The following is a 19,396-nucleotide window of genomic DNA, read 5'->3' as shown; positions in this document are numbered from 1 at the left end:
CAGTGAATAAGAGGAATTATCAACAAACCAGTTTTTCAGTTAATAGATTCAAGCCAAGTTAAACATCAATCTGAACTCAAACAACTCGAATACAAGCATCAACCACAATATTGGGTTCCAAAGCCCCGAGTTGGTACGCAAGGATTTTTTGACAACGATAGCATGGGTTTTATTTACATACCTTAGTTTATGTTTATAAATACTACTTCTTAGCGATCAGATGTGGGAAACCCAGCAAGAAGTAAAAGTACTACTATGATAGGCAGTCAAAACTCGAGGACACTCAAATTTCTATACAAGCCAGCCACCTAATAAAAAGCCCTGACATGACTTGCACTACCCCCACGTTTCAAAGAAACAACAGATTTTCTATCATATACACAAACTAACAAGCATTGCAAGCTAACTGACCTAGACAGTTGCCACACATACACTAATATACATATGAACATCATCACTTCATTCCAGAACTCTTCCCTAGCAAAATCTCAAACGGAGTTCACATTTTGCCCTGGCATTCAATTTTCAAGATCAGCAAGAATCCCAGCAATAAATCATAATGCAAAATTATCTTGTAACAAGATATATCTTCTTATTACCTCTTCCTTACAAGGATGGAATGGCACTTTCTGATTTAACAACTTGCATATTATTATAAGGACTACTAAATTTAGCTCTCTCTGATTCTGCATCATAAAGTGATAGCATCCTTCTCTGCATCCATTTCATATTTTAATTAATGACAGAAATAGATTATATTATTCAACTTACCTATAATGCTATTCGAAGAGCTAAAAAATCATTCTATATAGAAAGAATTTATTACATTAGATCATACAACTCTGTGATGACAAACATGGCACTAGTGACTAGTTTGAAAACTTCCACAGGGTTAAATTTACATAATCTAATAATTTTATTTGGAGCACTTGGTTCAAATTAATATGCTTAAGATAACAACATGATAAATACCATCACCTACATGGTTTTCCATGTTGTTAGTGACCACAGGGGAAAAACAAGTTCTAGCACTTAATGCGGCACCCCATCATCTATGCATTCAGCTATTTTTCACAAAAGTGAGCAGCTCATAAGTATTATACCAGATTACATGTCAAACAATTCTACTATTTACATTATCAGCATCAAGAAGAGATAAATACCAAATAACTGTGTATTAATAGGTGCTGCAAATAAGGGAAGGGAAAAAGCACTTACATGTTCCTCGAACTCAGGGCTTGACAAATTGATAGCAAGATTTCTCATCAACAACAATGCCTGGGAAAATTCAATATAAAACATTTTAAATTTCTGTAGGCAAGAAAGGGGAGAGGGGAGGAAGGGAAGGTTGAATAATGCACTAGTAGCTGGTTCCAGAACATTATTTCTTATACCACCAAAAAGTATCACTACATCCAACAAAACGTACAAAAAGGTATTGATGTGAAATAACTTACAGTTTCAAAATTTATTGGGTCCATCTGCTTAAGTCTCTGAACATGATCAGTAGCACTGGGGTCAAAAACACTGCCTATAAAACTGTAAACCTGAGCAAAATCCGGCATAGCTGCACGAAGCAGAGGATTTTTCATTAATGGAAATATTCAGGAACAGGAGACAAAAAATGCTGATATGGTATAATGTCAAAAAACTTCAAGTGAAGTAAAATTTATCATATTAGGGGGAGAATCAGCCTTTCATGCTTTTTAATATTTAGACCAGAAAGAAACACAGGCTAGTCAACAAACGACATCCACCATCATTTTAAGTATAGCTCTTTAAGAATGGTAAAAGAAGAAGGGATGACCTCAGTAACTAAAAAACTTGTGAGATAGATATGGAAAACAGCCAATATGATGGAAAAGATTCTAATGATAATATTTGCTTATGTATATAAAAAAATGTAAAGGAATTGAAACCCTCCAAATGCTAGTCTCCTGCTCCATCCCCTTAAAGCTGCCAATGCATTTTCAACATTGAGGTCAAATTATCTGAGGATGCCCTTCATGAGCAGCCAGCAAGAATACCATTTCACAACAAATGCACATTGGCATTGCTAAAATAGTGTGAAAATGAAAAAAACATAGCGAAGGATAAATCAAGCTTGTATTATACAAACCGCCAAAAATGATCACACATTTCCCATAATTTACAATCCTATATAAAGCAAAATGGCAAACCAAACCTTACAATAAACCATAAACAAACAAAACAAAGCTATATGAAGTTTCCTGAAAATATATACTTCATGATGATTGACAACAGAATGTAAACTGTAGAAGGAACTTTATGGTTCTTGGCAATAGTAAGAATGAAAACCACTACTATTTAGCACACCTGATCCTTTATCAGAGGCATATCAGAGAGTCATAACCAACTGCTACAGCAATATTAACAGTATTCAAATCAGAGGCATATGAAGAAAACATCATCTCACCAATAATACAGTTAATAGACCAAGCATTCATGTTGTAAGGATGCCTGCACCTCTACAGCAAATTGAATGTTTGTCAAGCTCAAATTAGAAGTAAAATACAAACCTCTGGTTGGTTTTCTATGATCCCCTCGATCAATTGTTTCACCAACAGGCCAAGGTCTTGGAGTGCTTTCATTACTGCTACTGTAACCATTCTGAGTAACGGTTGGTCCAGCCAATCCAACATCATCTTAAAAACCAAATAATTAAACTATTATTAGAACATAAATTCTTTAATTGACATTGCAACATAAGATTATCATGAGAAAAAAGAACAAGATAGTGACAATGATATAAGAACAAATTATACCTTTAGCCACTTGTGACACACACACTGGTTGCTCTGAGTTAAAATTCCAAGAAGACATAGCTGCACCAGGATATGGATTTGCAAGAACTGATGATGAATCTGGACCATAAAGTCCTGTGTCAAGCATCGCTGTGGAACATTGATACGGGCCAGAAACTTGGGATACAACAGGAGCTGCCAGGAACACACATATAAGCAGTAACTTTTAGAACCAAGCACTGCTTAAAAATCTACATGGTCAACACTAGTCCTTCATTTTTAACACAAATTATAACACAAGTAGTAAGTCATTAGCTCAAAATCTTATTCACTGAAAGTGCTTTAATTAAATGATATAAAAATTTGTTTATAATTTGTGAACAAATAAAAGAGAGATCATTATTCCCACACTATAACATATCCATACAAAAATCAACAAAGATGAAATAGTTCACCATATGGACCATTTTTAGGTGCTTTCTGTGGGTATGGATGAGCTGCTTTCCTCTTTGGCCTAGGGGGAGGTACATGTTCACTTGTTCCATTTTTTTGAACCTTCAGGAAGTACTTCTGTGCATGGCTTCGTATCTGCCAAGAAAGATAGCTTAGATATAATTAACGAATAGAAAGATGAAGAGGTGGCATCCTCTGCTAGGGAATGGATAAAAAATTATAAACAGACATGATTCCCAAGATGCTCTAATCTAAATAATTTTGAGAAATAGGATAAGTGAAGCTATTTTCAGCCATTATTACTGAGAAATTGACCACCATATCATTCAAATTAAAGTTTTCCACTAATCAGTTAGAAGATGCAATACCTTTATAATGAGTAAGTCATACAGGTTAAAATCAAACTAACAAATTTTTCACATAACAGCACAATATTGCATGCTAGTAAGAAGACATTTGCATAGTATCTACATATCTTACACCACCAACGACACACTGCAGATGACATGGTTATATTCAATTGTCACAAGGTGATTGGACTATAGAATTACAGGAGATGAGTCTAATGCTTTTTTCCCCTTAATAAACCAAATTCAAGAAAGCTACAGTTTTCTACTGGAACAACAAACTCAACGTAAGATTAAACATTAAAACTGTAACAAGAAAAATGAATTCAAAAAATCTCGTCTATATCTAATATTTTTAAACTAGAGAATTCAAGATGGAAGAATTCACAATCTGTTCTGTCTTGATGCTTCTTTATATGGATATACTAGATAGACTGAAATATGAATTTGTATTTACCTGGATGACTGTTTTGGACCCAATAAATGCTTCAATCTTCTTCCAGTCTCTATCAAATCTGGCACCAAGAAAATCAAATGAAACAGAAAGTTTCACATTAGTATGAAAGATTTAAAGATATTACACACTACTAATTAGGCTCTAATGTAGAAGATGACTCAAATAACCTCAAAGCAACACTAATATCTAACAACTGTAGATATGTTTTCCAATGCATCCACTGGACTATGCTTGCAAGTTTCAACCAAAATCCACATTAAGTTTTAAATTTCAAACATTCTACAATTTAAATATGTTAATTTAAATCAAAGATCAAAATGCAAATTAGAAACCCCATTTCTTTAGCATATAGCAGCCCAAATATATAGCCAAAGACAAAGAAATGAAATTCTCACCACGTGTATTATCCTCGCTTGAAATAACACTACTCCATCAAGGACTGAGACATTAAAAGATAAATTAAACAAAAGCACTGAATTTCACTGGTTACAACTCGCACAATTCTAGCAACCTATTACAACCAAGCAACGAACACTGAACTAAACCATTCAAAATTCTTAGCAATAACAAAAAAAAAAAAAATTAGTAAACAGTCATTCATGCCACAAATTGTGAAAAGTAGAAAATTATACAAGTAACAATAACAAGAACAGAAATTACGAAATCTAGAATTATCGATAGCCAAAAATCAAAATAGAAACTATCACGTAATTTCATTAATTTTCTCATCAACCAAACAAGCATAAGATAAATAACCAACACTAAATTCACCGTATCATGAACATATGTTTTAGAAAACGAAAAAAGAAAATTAGAATATGACTTACAGTTGGAGAGCTTCTAGAAACTTGTCATGCTCTTGATCCGTCCAGCTTTCTCTAGACTTAGTAATTGTATAAGGTTTTCGAATCTTCTTGCTCGGATCTTCGGCAAAAGACATCGTATTAGTATTTGTAGTTTTAGTCGACGATGTAGTAGTGGCACTTGTTGCGGAAGTTGTAGTATTATTAGCTGCTGTTGGCAGAGAATTGAAGCCAGAATACGGCATATTCATTGGATCGAAGAAGAAAAATCCTTGAGCCGGATTCGGGTTCACGGACACCATAGGTTGAGACGGATATGTTTTCCTATTTCTGTTTTATTTTTAGTTTTTTTCTGATTTTCCTGTTGGGAAAGCTTTGCTTGTGTTTTGTTCTTTGGGAAGCCAGACAGGTAAAGAGTACAGATGCTTGCCAAACGGAGCGAGCTTTTATATAGAGTGTGGGGTTGTAAAATTTGTGACGAAACTGAACTTACCCACTGAATCGTTTACACGTGGCTTCATCTGGTTGTCCTGACTGGGACCTGAAGCATCGATTGTGTGACGAGTGGCAATTTCTACACCACCTTGTTATGTATTTTAAAAATGAGCAGTTAGGATGCCGATGGTCTTGGCTTACTCACTGTACCACTATAAAAAATCAAATAAAATTCCGATGAAAATAAATAACTAAATATACGAGAGCTTAATTTTGAGTTGGATTTTTGGCAATGTGGATCCTTGCTGTTAAGATTAGATTCGAATTGAATTAAATTTAAATTTATCTAAATTTAAAATCAAATTTATTTTATATAAATTTGATTTTGATTCGTTTCAAAAGAATTAAATTCAAGTTCAATTCTCATTCAAATTAAATTTTTAATTAATTTGTTATTAAAATAATGTTATTTTAATATATATCGGTTAAAAAGATATCATTTTATGTTAAAATTTTTAATTCGTGAGTTTAACAAATTAAATACCCTAAAGTTTGAACTCAAAAATATTAAATTTTTAAGTTTAAATTTAAATTTCTTTGAGCTTAACTTATTTTAGATTCATTTAAATTAAGTTTAAATTTGAATTTAAATAAATTCAGTTCAAATCCAATACTATTTGCAGCTATTTTATTTCAATAGTACTACAATATTTACACGTTGTGTAAATAATTTTAACCTTCCAAATAAAGGTTTTTAATTTTGCAAAAAATGGTAATTAATAAATATTCCCTCAGGTAGATTTTGTAGCTATTAGTCAGCTCCTATTAATACCAGGGGTGGGAGACCGTTGATTTGATTAAAAAATTCATATTATTGGCGATAAGTGAAATTACGGCTGCACCCTTGCTGGGAGGCACTGAGTGGAATTTGCTTTTTAATTGAAAGTTCCAGCAAGGTCGAGATCAGCTTTACCGAAAAACGTGATTAAGTTTTATCAAAGCCAACTTAACGACAATTTAATGGGCAGGGAGGCAATTATTTTAAAATAACCAACTAAAGCATTACAACGTTATCCAATAAAACCAATAATGGTAATAAATTAAGGATTATGTACCATTAAACAAGTGATTTGATCATGTGACGGGCATGAATCCTGATGCTGCTCGAATTTTTTGTTTCCTTTTTCGGGTTAGAGCATTTAAATTAAGAAATTCAACTATTTAAACCAATATTCTTAAAATCATATGATAATTAGACAAACTGATCGATAGTCACACTTCGCTAATCTCATTATGCCAATGTCCAAACTAGATTTGCTGGAGTTTTTATCTTGTCACTCTTAAACCGAAGCGGCTTGAGCGGTTGGATCAGGATTCAATCCAATCCAACCGCTATAACATATATTTTACTAACCATTTTTGTTCTACTTAGCTGGGGACAATTCGATCAATTGAAATGACCAGCCCTTTTTCGAAAAGCAGATCTAAACACCGTAAAATATACACCTTTGTCCTTCGCTTTTCATATAATTAAATCAATAACCAACCTAAAGAATCAAGACGTTTTTCATTTAAATTTGTGGTAATACGGGGCACAAGCTTATGGCAGCAAGAATATGCGTCATTACTTAGTACTGATAATTTACAATCTGCAATGTCACTTCTCTGATATCCGTTCTGAAAGATACAAAAAAGGCATTTTCTTCTCTAGTGCTGCCTGGCCCAACAGAGCACGACAGGAAATCATACAAAGCCGATAAGAATGCAAAAGACAGGAAGGAGACAGGAAGAACGAAAGAAAAGAAAGAAACCATTGCTTTACAAACAACTTTGGTTAATACAAATCTCTAAAGAGAAAAGATATTGGCAACGAAAGTTTTAGATTCGGTCAGGTCTCCAAGTTCACAATCTAATCAAGCCAACGAGTAACCCCATCGTCTTCACCCACAGCAGCCAGGATCACAATGCAAACATCCAGAACAGCCTGCAATTTGTCAATTGAAGCAATTAGGAAGGATTGAGGATTGTTTCTCCCTATTTGCTGGTTATTACAATTTCAGTGACTGCTATGGAACACAGGCTACCCAGAAGGCAGAGAAGGTGGCATGCAAGGTCTACACTTTTCAAAAATTATATTAATACACCAAAAAATATATGCAATCCCAGCCATAAAGGTGATTAATTACTCTATAACCCTTGGCAATTTAACGTCCTCTTTGGTTAATGCTATTGTTAAAAAAGGTCAAAGCTAGGAAGCACATTTACCACACACCGAATCATAAGAATTATAAACAAGTATAAAGAAATAAACCAGAAAAGAAAATATTACCAAGGGATTTCTACAGTTGACAAGCCTACATTCGTCTAGAGAACCTTCCATTGTCCAACTCTCCCAAACATCAAAGCTGTGACTAGCAAATACAAACTCCATTCTTCTATTAATCTGCAAGGTCAACATAATCTGAGTTCAATACCCAAGCATAAAAATCATTACTAGTAGAGCAGCATGTGATTTCCACTTCAATGAGGTCACAACAAAAGTACAATAACATGCTAAAGACAATCTTCTGAAAAGAAAAAGTTGGATGTTTTCCACAAGGAAAAATCAGCAATTCCAGACTAAATTTCAGGCACCATTTATAATTGAACTTCATGAAATTGCAATAAATCCAAAATTAAATATTAGTAGATAGGCTTTGAGAAACACTTCCCAACTAGTTTTCTAGGATATAAAATTACCTGCAGTAACTTTCCACCAGCAGCAAAAGAACGCAAACCAATTATGTCCTGAGGAAAATGAACCATATAGTCATATTAGATGGTCAGAATAACCAAATCCACTTACACATATAATAATAAAACTTTGTTGAAACCCAAGCCCAATGATTGCAAAAAGACAAATTTTTGCCATCAAACCTTGCTTCTGCAAACAACAAGGAACTGAGCTGCAGGATCTCTTGTTGTTACATTTGACATGGTGTCTAGGAACCAGCCACCACCTTTAAGTCTCTGCCGAGAGATGTGGAGTGCAGGGCGATCTCTTACATATAGAGCTATGACATAACCATTTTTCAGCATTTCCACAGACTTTCCACTGAGCTTTTTGCTAGATTTTAGATGCCTTTCAGAAGTTGACTCTTGTATTAATTCTATAGGTGTTTTCCTATTTCTTGAGTCTTCAGGGGAAGCACACCGAGAACTGGCTTGATCTGTACCACTCATAGCAGTATCATCTTCTCTATGTGAAGTACTTTCTTTTTCTAATGCAGAGGGATCATCTGATTTTTGCAAAGATTTTTGGCGGGCATGCCTCTTTTTGGCCTTCTTACCTGACCTGCTACGCCGTCCATCAGGCTTAGAGGTAGTATTTTGGGACGAAACTGAACCCTGCAGCTGGCTAGGTGAATCCTTTGATAGACTGATCCCCTTTTTCTGAGAGCTTTGTGAAGTAACTTGGATATTATCCGTTAGTTGCTCAGAAACAGAACCCTGAAGTGCACTCACATTGTCTTGTTTATTAAATTGTTTAACTTCATCACCCATTTCGCTTTCATCCTCATCCTCGTCCACATCAGAAATGACATTGTTCGGAATAACCCCATCAAAGAAGAATGTTTTCAATATAGAAATGGCCTTATCCCTTATCTCCATCCATACTTCTTCACTGTAATCCGCACTGCGAGGTAGTATCAATACATTTGGCATCTCCCTAACCTAAAAGCAATGTATATGACAGATTAGAGGCACCTTATCAAAATAAACTCTCATGTACTCTCTAGTGTTATTCATAATGATTAAAGAGCATATTAAACTCATTCAGCTACTAAATATGCCTTCCACTGATTATTAGGAGCACATGCACATGAATCAATGAATAAAGTTGCCAGATTTGGCCAAATTGCCAAACTAGAGAAACTTGGCCTTTTGTTATAAATGAGACAAGTTGCTCCTTAATTGAGAAATATAATGTTTTGAGCATAAAGCAAAGATTATGACTGAAACATAATTTTTAAGTCTCTGATACTCAATCATCAATAGTGCTCTTTTAACTAAAAACCAGGATACATTAAAATTCATGCAAAGAAGAAAATGCATTTTAACTAGTATGCATAGTAGAAAGTACCAGATGAGAACAATTAAGGAAAAAAGAAAAGAAAATGAGAATTCGTCAGAATGGATGTTACTACTGATTTGTAATCTAATACATAAAGAGTGAACTCTTTATCCAGTGAGAAATGGAGAGAGAGCAAAGGAGGAGGAGAATTCTTTGACATGTAGACAAGATAAAAAAATTGGTATCATGTGGCCGGCAATAATGTTGCAGCATCACTAACTTATCAGAATGTTCTGATATTTACCCATGCTTCCATCCACTGTGGCCCTTCGGCACCATCCAGGGCACAGCCAGCTAAGGTGCCATCAATTAAAAGCTGCTTTACAGCACAATCGTCCAACAGCTGACTGCTGCCCGTATTCACAAGAAATGCCCCTATGTGAAACAATGAAAATTTTCCAAACTTACAGGCAAATTAGAAGATATCTCAATAACTTAGTAAAGCAGGATCATCAAAGATGAAGAAAATTTACCAGGCTTTATATGCTGCAAACATTCAGCATTGATAATCTGAATGGTTTCATTTGTTACAGCACAATGAAGAGAGATAATATCACTTGCAGCTAGTAAATCATTAAGAGTATCCATCCTCCGGGCAGCTGAAGGAAATGCAAATTTTTCTTTACCCTGTAAGTGAAAAGTTAATTCAGAACAAATTCAAATTTCAAATTCAAAGTGCAAGTCATAAATTACATGCTAATGCATTTAAAAGCTCAAAAGTGTGCACAGAAACAACATCTAACCAATTTTCATGGAGCTCAAGCAATAGAAACATGAAAAAATATTTAAGTGAATATAATTCTGAAATGTGTAATCCGCACGATAACCGTATACATCATAATTACTCAAGATCTTGTGCAACTTTTCTGAGAGGAGAAGTTCTTTTCATTTGATATAGTAGGTAACTCTTCCATTTCAGGAAAAATGAAAATCAAACATTCAAGTTTATAAGAATCTTAAATTGTACCCTACATGAGAAATTTCACATTACTTCAAAGTGATTGTTCAATCATTAAGTTCTTTGCTCGTGCAAGAGCAGTTAAATTGCAAATACATTACTATGGATAACTATATCTGCCACAAAGTCATAATGCACTTCATTTAAAGATTTGCACTCCCTAATCTTCCACAGACTTGATACCCTAAACATTGACCAGGTAAGCCTTAACAACTAACAACTAGCAAGTATGAATATCCCCGTGAACTAACATAATTACAATATTAGCTACTAAAAACCTAATTTTGAAAGTTACAACATTAACATTGGCTCAAAATTCAACTCCACACAGAAAAATTTTAAATTGTATTAAGTTTCTTTGCGAACATCAAACAAAGCATGGTAAGGTGTTGCTAAATACAAAAACATAAATTTTCTATTCAAAATTTAATCAACATTGGGAAAAAGTACCTCGTGAACATCAAAATAAAGCACGCTCATCTTGAAAGCCAAACTCCTTGAAGCCAAAGCCCGAGCCGACGAAGATCTACCAATGATCCCCAAAACTAGTCCTCTACAACGCCTCATTCCTCGACAGAGTGGCTGCACCGAGCCTAGCCATCCCGAAGCCGAGAGTGCATGGCGAGAAAGCAAATGCGTACGTCGCAGCAAACCAAGGATGAGAGCCATCACAGTATCAGCGATCTCCTCGGCTCGCGAGGTGTCAACGTGAACCAGCCGAACACCGAGATCGGCGGCGAGAGCAGAGTCGACGCCGCGGTCAGAAGAGCCAAGACAGAGGATAAGCTGGTAGGGGCGGAGCAGGCGATGCGCTGCGCGGGGTAGGTAGGTGAGGGAATGAAGGAGGACAGCGGCGGCTGCTTCGATCTTTCCATCGGATAAGCGACTGAGCGGGACGTGCTCGACGGTAGCAACGCCGGCAAGGGAGTCTTGTTCTAAGCCGCAGTCTTCAATGGAGTTGAGAGTAACCACTAAAGGAAGGGGCGTAGGGTTGTTACGGTTAAGCATTGGTGCAGAAGATCTATTTTCCATCGTCTGCACGCTCTCACCTGCTATGTTGTTTCTTCTCCGAGTGTCGTCAGTGTTACTTTTCAGTTGTGGTGGTTACAGGTTAGGGTTTAAAATTGTAAATTTCAGCATTTCCGAGGGCTTCGTTGAAGGTGGAAGAGGATACTGGGTGATGCGTCATTTTATTATTTGCCTTTTATTCTATTTTAGTTTAGTTTAGTTTCTGGTACGCCGAAGCTTGGGGGAGGTGAAATGCCCTCCCACTAAGAACTGACCCTATGCCATCCGAAGCGTTGTTAAATTACGATTATATCCCGTTTCTCAAGTTTCATGAGAACGGCGAAACGGAACGCTTAAATGAGAACTCATTAGCTGCCATTGCTTCTACGGACTACAGGGAAGAAGCTGTAATTAAAAATATTGCTGATAAACACTTGAAACGAATATTAATTTATTTTGAAAGAAATAACAAATCTTACGACAATTTAACAGAATAAAAGAATACCAAAAATTAGATACAATACATGAAATTATAATATCGCCTACTAAAAGCACCTAGACTACAAGACAGACACAAAGCAAAATTTCTACATCTCAAACACCTTTTCTCACACTAAACAAGTTTATGCCAATTACTTAGGGGGTCCGAATATTCCCCACTGCAAGCTTACCATATTATTAATATTCAAACGCTCATGCCTCAGTCATTTTGTCTTGAGAAGGGTTTATCCACATTTCATTTAAAACAGCATATCCATAGTTTTGTAAGCAGCTATGAGAAGACCGTGACTCTACAGTTTCAGTTACTCCCCTACAACCTCTGCCAACATGCTGATATACTGTACAACTCACAAACCAGCTATCAAAACTTGCATTCAAATACCATATTAAAGGCAACTTCCATTAATGTACCCTGATGAATTTACTTTTCCTTGTTATTATACTGGAAAAAAGAACAATCTGATCAGGTTCAGAGAAACCTCCTCCTAAACTTTCCGGTGGTTGCTTGATATGAACGCATTAGAAGACCAACACCAATTCCAATCCCAACGCACATGCCTAGCCCAATTCCAACTCCAACTCTAACACCAGCATTAAACCATGACAGTTGGCCATCTTCCCCGTAGTACATGTCTTCTGAGTACAAACTCCCACGAATTTTCTCATCTGACTCATTATCATCATCTTCTGCTTCTGTTATCTGCACAGCCCCAGAATCAACACATGCAGTTCAAGTAATACAAAATCATGACTAAACATGGATTGCCGAAAACTCCAAGTAGAACAAATGCTTAGTAAAAAATGTATTAATAACGCTTAATTTAGGTACACAAATTATGCGTACCAAATTATGTACAAAAAAATGTATAATTATAGTTTTATTGAATAATAAATATAAATATGAGCATAAATATTGATTGGATTTCTTTTAAGTTAATATAAATGAAAAAAAATATAACGTATAATTAGGGGCATACCCCAGGTTATGGTCAAAGGACCAAATATGATTACTTTATTTAAATTCAAAATTACAAAATGACACATTAGTATTTATATTTGTATTTGTATTTATACCTATGGTTAGTAAAAAATGTATTAAGGAAAGCTTTTAGTTCTGTATCAACATTGCAAACAAGAGCTACAACTGAAAATAAGTCGCTTAAGTACATAACTTTAATGTGTAGAGTACCGGCATAAAGCAAATTTTGAGAATTATCACATAAACATAGATAAACCAATCGGGCAGGCAAAAAAGGACAGGAAAATTGATTAATTGCAGGCAGATGACACTCGACATGTTACATCACCATTGGGAAAATGGTTCTTTTTTTGTTCAATTCAAATTTCTTTTTAAAACATCATTAAAAGTTATGATAAGAATGAATCTTAAAACAATAATAGAAGTTTCAATTAGCCAGTATAACCATGAATACAAAGACAGATAGAAGATCTCTGGATGTTCAAACAGGTCCACCAATCTGCTTATTTTTACTCAATGTATGTACTACCGCAAATGTTAAATTCGTAGGAAATTTTATGCAAAATATGCACCAAATATGGAGGAAGAAAAAATTATTTAAAAGCATAGGAGAAGCAATAAATCACATTTTTCACATGTATATATAGTAGATTTCAGCGTCAAGCATGAATCATTAATTGTAAACACAATTACACAACCATGTCACAAGTGACTTTGAAGAATCCAAGTTAGAATTATAAAAATAATGACTAAAGAAAATCAGCATATATAAGAGAACAATTAGTTGCAAACAAAGCTTTAATGAAAGGGATACCACATGCAATTCCTAAGAATTCAAGTTGAAGTTATTATCTATGTAATGAAAAAGGATAATTATCAACAAGAAAGGCTGATTAGAACAGATATATCTGATCATTTGAGAGAAAGAAAGGTTGATCAAGAAGTACATTACCCAATATTGATAACTTCCATAGCATTTGAGAAAAGTACTACCTATCCAATCTACCTTGGTGTAATAAAGAAAACTTAACTCATTTGAATCTAAGTTGTGTAAATCTCGACGAATGCTTCTCATACAATAAACTAAATAAGTTTCTGACAGACATAATCAATGCAGTTAAAGAATTAGCTTGGTATTTGTTAAGAATCTACCTGCAAATCGGTCAAAGCACACCACAACACAAAAAAAGGCCAAATTATGGAAGAAATCTGGATTTTTATAATGAACTTAACAGGAAAATCCAATATATACGTCCACTGCTTCAACCAGATACAAAAGTCAAGCCAAAATAAAATGAAATGAAAACAAGGATAGTTCCAGCAATTTGAGGTGCTGTAGACCTCCCTAGCACAAGCTAACCAAACGTTTTCCATACTTCCAACAGATTCTCTCCTATGTGTGTTGCCATATTCCTCCTACGATACACCTTAAGAGGTCTAACAGGATTCAACGTAATTCTAGTTGAAGTCAAGAAAGAAACAGACAGATTAAGACCAAATGGATGACAGTGGCTTGTAATAGAGGATGGAATAAATGTTTTAATGGCACCAAAGGTGTCTGTATTCACTAACGCATAAATTTCATGGTTCATTCCTCTATGATATTGTGGAATTTCATTACATGGAAGCAAAGTGAACCAAAATTTAAAGCTAAAATAGTGGGGCGGACAACATATTCACCTATATAGTGATAAATGCCAAATTCATTATAAGAATTGGGAACGGTAACTTTGACCAACAGTAAAGCTAAATTTACAGGGTAGAATTGAATTCTCTTGCATTCCAGGGAGTGCATTATCTTGAATAAGTACTTGAAAGATTGCAGAACTTAGAATAACAGGCTTAAGAACCCAAAATCCACAAGCGGACTATGTCCATAGTATTGCTTTAAATTTTCAAAAACGTCCATTCACTCAAATACATGTTTCATATAATCAGCATACTCATCGTTCCCATCAATGCCGCATTTCCAAAATTAAGTCAACAACATAATTTAGAATCCAGGCAACACCTCTGTTACTGGTTTTAAATCAATGCATCGCATATATACACAAAAAGAACAAAAAGTATCAACATTTTTTAGAACAACATCAAAGTCTACGTTACGTACCTGCAATTTTTTTTGGCGAGCGAGCCCATTATCAGCGTTTAAATGTTTCTCAATCTCCTCTTCCTCGGGAATCGCATCCAGCACCCGATGCCTTGACCCTTTCCTTCTCGGACTAACCTGTATCGTCTTTGTCAAAATTACCGGTACACCCCCACAACAACCAGCAATATAAACCTCGATAGCAGGAGCCGAGACCCCAAGTTTCGGCTGAAAAAACGCTGATGAACCAGAACCTATCGCCGTGTAACAATCCATGCTCCATCCCGCCCTCGTGTCACTCTCGTTATTCCACGTTGACTCCATCCTCTCCAAGGATCCACACAAAACCATGTCCTTTTCATGAAACACCTCGAATTCGACGTTTCCCGTGACGTGCACGTTATCCGTGCTCACATACGTCACTTCTGATGATTCCTTGTTAAGCCGATCTCGTCGTAGGGTTATCGAGGCCACCTCAGACGCAGGAACACGTGAACCATTGATTTCGAGAGATACGCCGATCTGACTTCGCACATGGCAAAGGATTAGGTGGTCGGGCACGCTGGAGACCGCGCAGGGTGAAATCCGTACATAAAAGAGTCTGATTTCAAGCCACGCTGAATTATGGATGAGGTGATAGGAATTTACCCGTTCGATCGATTCTTTGCGATCCATTCAATAATTTTGACAAGAATTTATTGTTTTGAATGGAATTATAGTTTCGAAAACATTTAGACTGGGAAAATTGATGATTGGTTTACCAATTTGAGAAGTTTTAGGAAACGTGAGGAAGTAGAAACAGTTGTTGCGAAAAAACTTATCGCTGTTGGAGATTAGGGTTTTGGATTCGTGCATTTGGAAATTGAATAGTGGGTTTTGTTTTCGTTCCTGATTTTTAACGGTTGTCGAGTTTTTCTTTGTTTTTCTAAAGTAGGCAACGACGTAGTCAGAAACGAGTGGGGAGACAAAGAGAGGAGAGGAAAACTAGACATGTATGTTACACGTGTCTTCGTAATATTGCCTTTACAGCGGTTGGGTTTCTGTGCATATGCAATTTCATTTTAAGGGAAATTACAATTGAAAATGGGGTATCTAATGCCACACCAAACTTTGAGCCCGCGCTTGATTTGGTCCATTCGTCTCGATAGAGTAAGTTTGGGTTTGACAAATTTAACATAATAGGGCTCAAGTTTGTTACAAGGAGTCTAAAGTTTGAGTTTGGTATGGTATAATATTAAATTTATTTATTTTAAATATATTAATTTTTAATTTTTAAAACTTATATTTTATAATAAAAAATATAAAATGAAATTGAATTGTGATGAGGAAGTAAAAAAGTGATTTTATTAATAATTAAATATAAAATAACATATAATTATATAATTAAATATTATTATAAAACCCGAATAAATAATAAGTATGATTGAATATAATATTATTCTTTTAAATTAAATTGATTTGATTTTCAAAATGGTTTGGTTTACACCTAAAAAAAAAATTGTTTTCTTATTTAATTGGGTTTGATTGAGATTAAGAATGTGAGCTCAACTAATGAGAAATGCTTTAATCAAACTCGAGCTATTCAAGTTTAATTTAAGCTACTTCAAACTAAATAGACTCATAGTTCAAATCCAATTTAAAGATGACAATAGGATGAGTAGGAATCAAATACCTTAATCCTTGTCTCCGCTCTGAGGATGATGGGGAATCCTCATCCCCTTTCTAAAAGTAAAATTTTTCTCTCCTTCTCCTCTCTGTCCCCACACAAAAATTTTCTCAAGTTTTTTCTCTTTCTATCCTTACTAGAAAATTGATGAAATATTATTAAGTGTTATAATATATTTATAATAATTTAATATATAAGAGTTTAAAAAATATGTAGGAGAGATGATGAATTGATGATAAGACAAATTGGGGATATATATATTAATAAAACTATGTGTACCTATTTTGGGTATACAAATATGTACACATTTATATATATCGTCATGTGATTGGATGATTTTGAATTAAGAATAAAACAATAATCAATCATATGATGACACATATGAGTATGTTTATATTTGTGTATCTAAAGTGGATACACATAATATTGCTCCATGTATATATCCTTAGCTACCTCGTCGCTAACAGGAAGGATTTTAGCTACTTTATTTATATTTTTATTAGAAAATTTCCTTCTCATTCAAGGAGGAGCAGACTGGAGGACCGATCTCGCATGCCAAATTGTGGTCTCTAATCAAGTCTAGTTCAATTAATCAATTGTTAAATGGATGTACAAAGAAATAGCGATGGTGTATTTAGCAAGTGTTGTGTTAAGCACGATCAAGTAGTTCTTAAAAGCCCATAACCTTGTTGCCGATGTTATACGGTTGAAGGGCCCGTTGAAAATTTAAAGGCCCACAACCAATCACATGACATTTGAAAGGCTGACAGTCGTGGTAGCCGCAGATTTGACGACAGTATAGGAATTTGTAAAGCTGCATGGCTAAGGCTAATTGTATCCCCTTCTAGTTCCAGTGAGTATTATGAATCGTATCAAGCAATTTTCAAGTTCCAGAAGCATGCAGTGTCAAAAAGGTGTCATGATGTGGCTTATCCTCAACAATTACGTCCGTGATCTTCACTTGAAAATGGCTTAATGATGTGGCTGATTCTCAACTCGTGAAAATGTGGATGTAAAAGAAGATGCTTCTAAAAAGTAGATATACACTTAAAAAAGTTTGGCCCCCTTATTATGAAGCTGACTGAAATGAATTGCAATTAATGGTTCTGAAAATTTCTTTTTTGGGTTTTGAAAAGTTAGAATTTTATGATCCATTAAAGTCCCCACTGGTTGTGGACCTCACGAACCGACTTGCCAACATAGGCCGGTGCTACTTTAACTTCGTAATTGTACAAGAAAGATCCCAACGTCGGTCGTATTATTAATTGTCTGCATGCCAGGAGACTACGAATGAAAAAACTAAAGGAAAATGATGACGTGTCAGAAATCTCACGTCCTCCGGTAGTTTTAGGTATCACAACGAAGTTACGCAAGATCATCTTCCTGTACTCTTGTACAAAAATTTTATTGATGTGCCTTCCAATCTACCTGAGAAACAAAATCAGAAAGGAATTAGCAGTATCCACCAGCCTAAATATCTTATCATCTGTGTTCAGTTAAAATAAAAAATATTTTAAATTAAATTTATCAAATTAAAATTAAAAATAATTTATATCTGATTAGAATAAAAATAATTTAATTTAAATTTATAATTTAAATATATGATTTAAATTTATAGTTTAAATTTATAACTCATAAATAAATAATATTATTTTATCAAATAATAAATAAAATAATATTATTTAAATAATTACGTAACAATCTTTGAATTAAACCAAAAACCAAATTCAAATTGGATTAAACTCTTTTGATTTAAGTTTAAACTAAAACTAACTCTATTAAGGTGTAGGCCTAAATTATTCACGTGCAATTGTCTTTTTAAAATGGCCAAAGGACTATTTCCCACCCGAGGTATACTGCAATATCAAGTGTCTTCTTTTTATCTATGAAAATACCAAATAGCCATCTATCAGCCGTTAAAATTAACGGAACCTTAATTCCTTGAAACTTTATCTCATTTTGTCTTCTTAAACCTTAAAAACTAAAAAATTTCCCTAACCTAAGTTTTAAAAAATTACAGTTTTACCCTAAGGTTTCGTTTTGAAATCTCTGACGTCATCTCTGGCTCCATTGCCAATTACCTCTCCCTCCCGAAGCATCTTCTTTCTCCGGTGGTCTCTTTCCTCCTATTAGACGCCCGATCGATGTCGGGAGAGCGGTGGAAGATGAAGAACTTCGTCGGGGAAGACGAAGTTCTTTGTCCTCCCTGTCGTCTTCGTCTAGGAAGAGACGAAACTCTTCATCTGGGAAGACGAAGATTGGACGTTCAACGCCGATCAGATATCCAAATGGTAGGAAAGAGACCGTCAGAGGGAGAGACCGTTTGCAATGAAGCCGAAGATGATGTCGGAGATTTCAAAAAGAAACCCTAGGATGAAACTGTTATTTTTTAAAACTTAGATTGGGAGAAACTTTTAGTTTTTAAAGTTTAGGGGAGTAAAAAGATATTATATTTTAGTTTATTTTTAATATTATAAAGAAAATGATGATTTTACTCTTATATCATTAATTTTAACTGCTGATAGGTAGATATTTGATATTATCATAGATAAAGAGATGACACTTAATATTGCAGCATACCTTGGGTGAGAAATAGTCCTTTGGCCTTTTAAATTCATTTCTGCTGTGATTAATTTGGTACGGTGATGGCTAGAATTTGAAGTATTAACTTCTACCTAATTCAATCTCTTTAGGAATATTATTAAAGCGAAGTTAATGCATATTGAGTTTAATTACAATTTTAAATTGCATCATTGTACACGAAGATTTGAACATTGGCATTCGTTCCACATTGTGCTTCGCTTGATCTAGTAATGGGTCC

The 19,396-nt window shown here is 34.8% G+C and overlaps 2 protein-coding genes across 3 annotated transcripts; both read right to left on the bottom strand.

Annotated features, from left to right (window-relative positions):
- Positions 1-71: 71 nt before the first annotated feature.
- Positions 72-5,243, bottom strand: LOC123217789 (protein REVEILLE 5-like). 2 transcript variants are annotated; one of them, XM_044638916.1, is made up of 9 exons: positions 4,850-5,243; positions 4,023-4,080; positions 3,221-3,353; positions 2,787-2,960; positions 2,541-2,666; positions 1,458-1,567; positions 1,219-1,278; positions 600-714; positions 72-511 (listed from the first exon to the last, which is right to left on the bottom strand). In XM_044638916.1, exons 1-8 carry the CDS (start codon positions 5,125-5,127, stop codon positions 607-609), a joined length of 1,047 nt encoding a protein of 348 aa, XP_044494851.1. In that variant the 5' UTR covers positions 5,128-5,243; the 3' UTR covers positions 72-511; positions 600-606. The 2 variants fall into 2 exon arrangements, with proteins under 2 accessions (XP_044494851.1, XP_044494852.1); XM_044638917.1 differs by having other exon boundaries at positions 3,230-3,353.
- Positions 5,244-6,863: 1,620 nt separating this feature from the next.
- Positions 6,864-15,944, bottom strand: LOC123216482 (C-terminal binding protein AN-like). The gene is made up of 9 exons (XM_044636891.1): positions 14,931-15,944; positions 12,321-12,541; positions 10,783-11,374; positions 9,848-10,001; positions 9,619-9,749; positions 8,177-8,974; positions 8,000-8,047; positions 7,590-7,703; positions 6,864-7,244 (listed from the first exon to the last, which is right to left on the bottom strand). The coding sequence occupies exons 1-9, from the start codon at positions 15,582-15,584 to the stop codon at positions 7,170-7,172; spliced, it is 2,787 nt and encodes a 928-aa protein (XP_044492826.1). The 5' UTR covers positions 15,585-15,944; the 3' UTR covers positions 6,864-7,169.
- Between the last annotated feature and the right edge of the window lie 3,452 nt (positions 15,945-19,396).

This window comes from Mangifera indica, chromosome 5 (assembly GCF_011075055.1).
Source record: "Mangifera indica cultivar Alphonso chromosome 5, CATAS_Mindica_2.1, whole genome shotgun sequence".
NCBI classification, from domain to species: Eukaryota; Viridiplantae; Streptophyta; class Magnoliopsida; order Sapindales; family Anacardiaceae; genus Mangifera; species Mangifera indica.
Note: the sequence above shows the minus strand (reverse complement) of the source record. Positions and strands in the feature narration are given on the sequence as shown.

What these genes read in the sequence shown, in the direction of transcription:
- LOC123217789 (XM_044638916.1), bottom strand. Translation starts at nt 5,127, where the DNA reads ATGGTGTCCGTGAACCCGAATCCGGCTCAAGGATTTTTCTTCTTCGAT. An exon ending in ACCTAAAAATGGTCCATATG is followed by an intron (nt 2,961 to 3,220) that starts GTGAACTATTTC and finishes TGTTCCTGGCAG; the next exon opens with CTCCTGTTGTATCCCAAGTT. An exon ending in ACCCAATAAATTTTGAAACT is followed by an intron (nt 1,279 to 1,457) that starts GTAAGTTATTTC and finishes GAATTTTCCCAG; the next exon opens with GCATTGTTGTTGATGAGAAA.
- LOC123216482 (XM_044636891.1), bottom strand. Translation starts at nt 15,584, where the DNA reads ATGGATCGCAAAGAATCGATCGAACGGGTAAATTCCTATCACCTCATC. An exon ending in ACCGGAAAGTTTAGGAGGAG is followed by an intron (nt 11,375 to 12,320) that starts GTTTCTCTGAAC and finishes AGCAGGTGAGAG; the next exon opens with CGTGCAGACGATGGAAAATA. An exon ending in TTTGCAGCATATAAAGCCTG is followed by an intron (nt 9,750 to 9,847) that starts GTAAATTTTCTT and finishes TGTTTCACATAG; the next exon opens with GGGCATTTCTTGTGAATACG.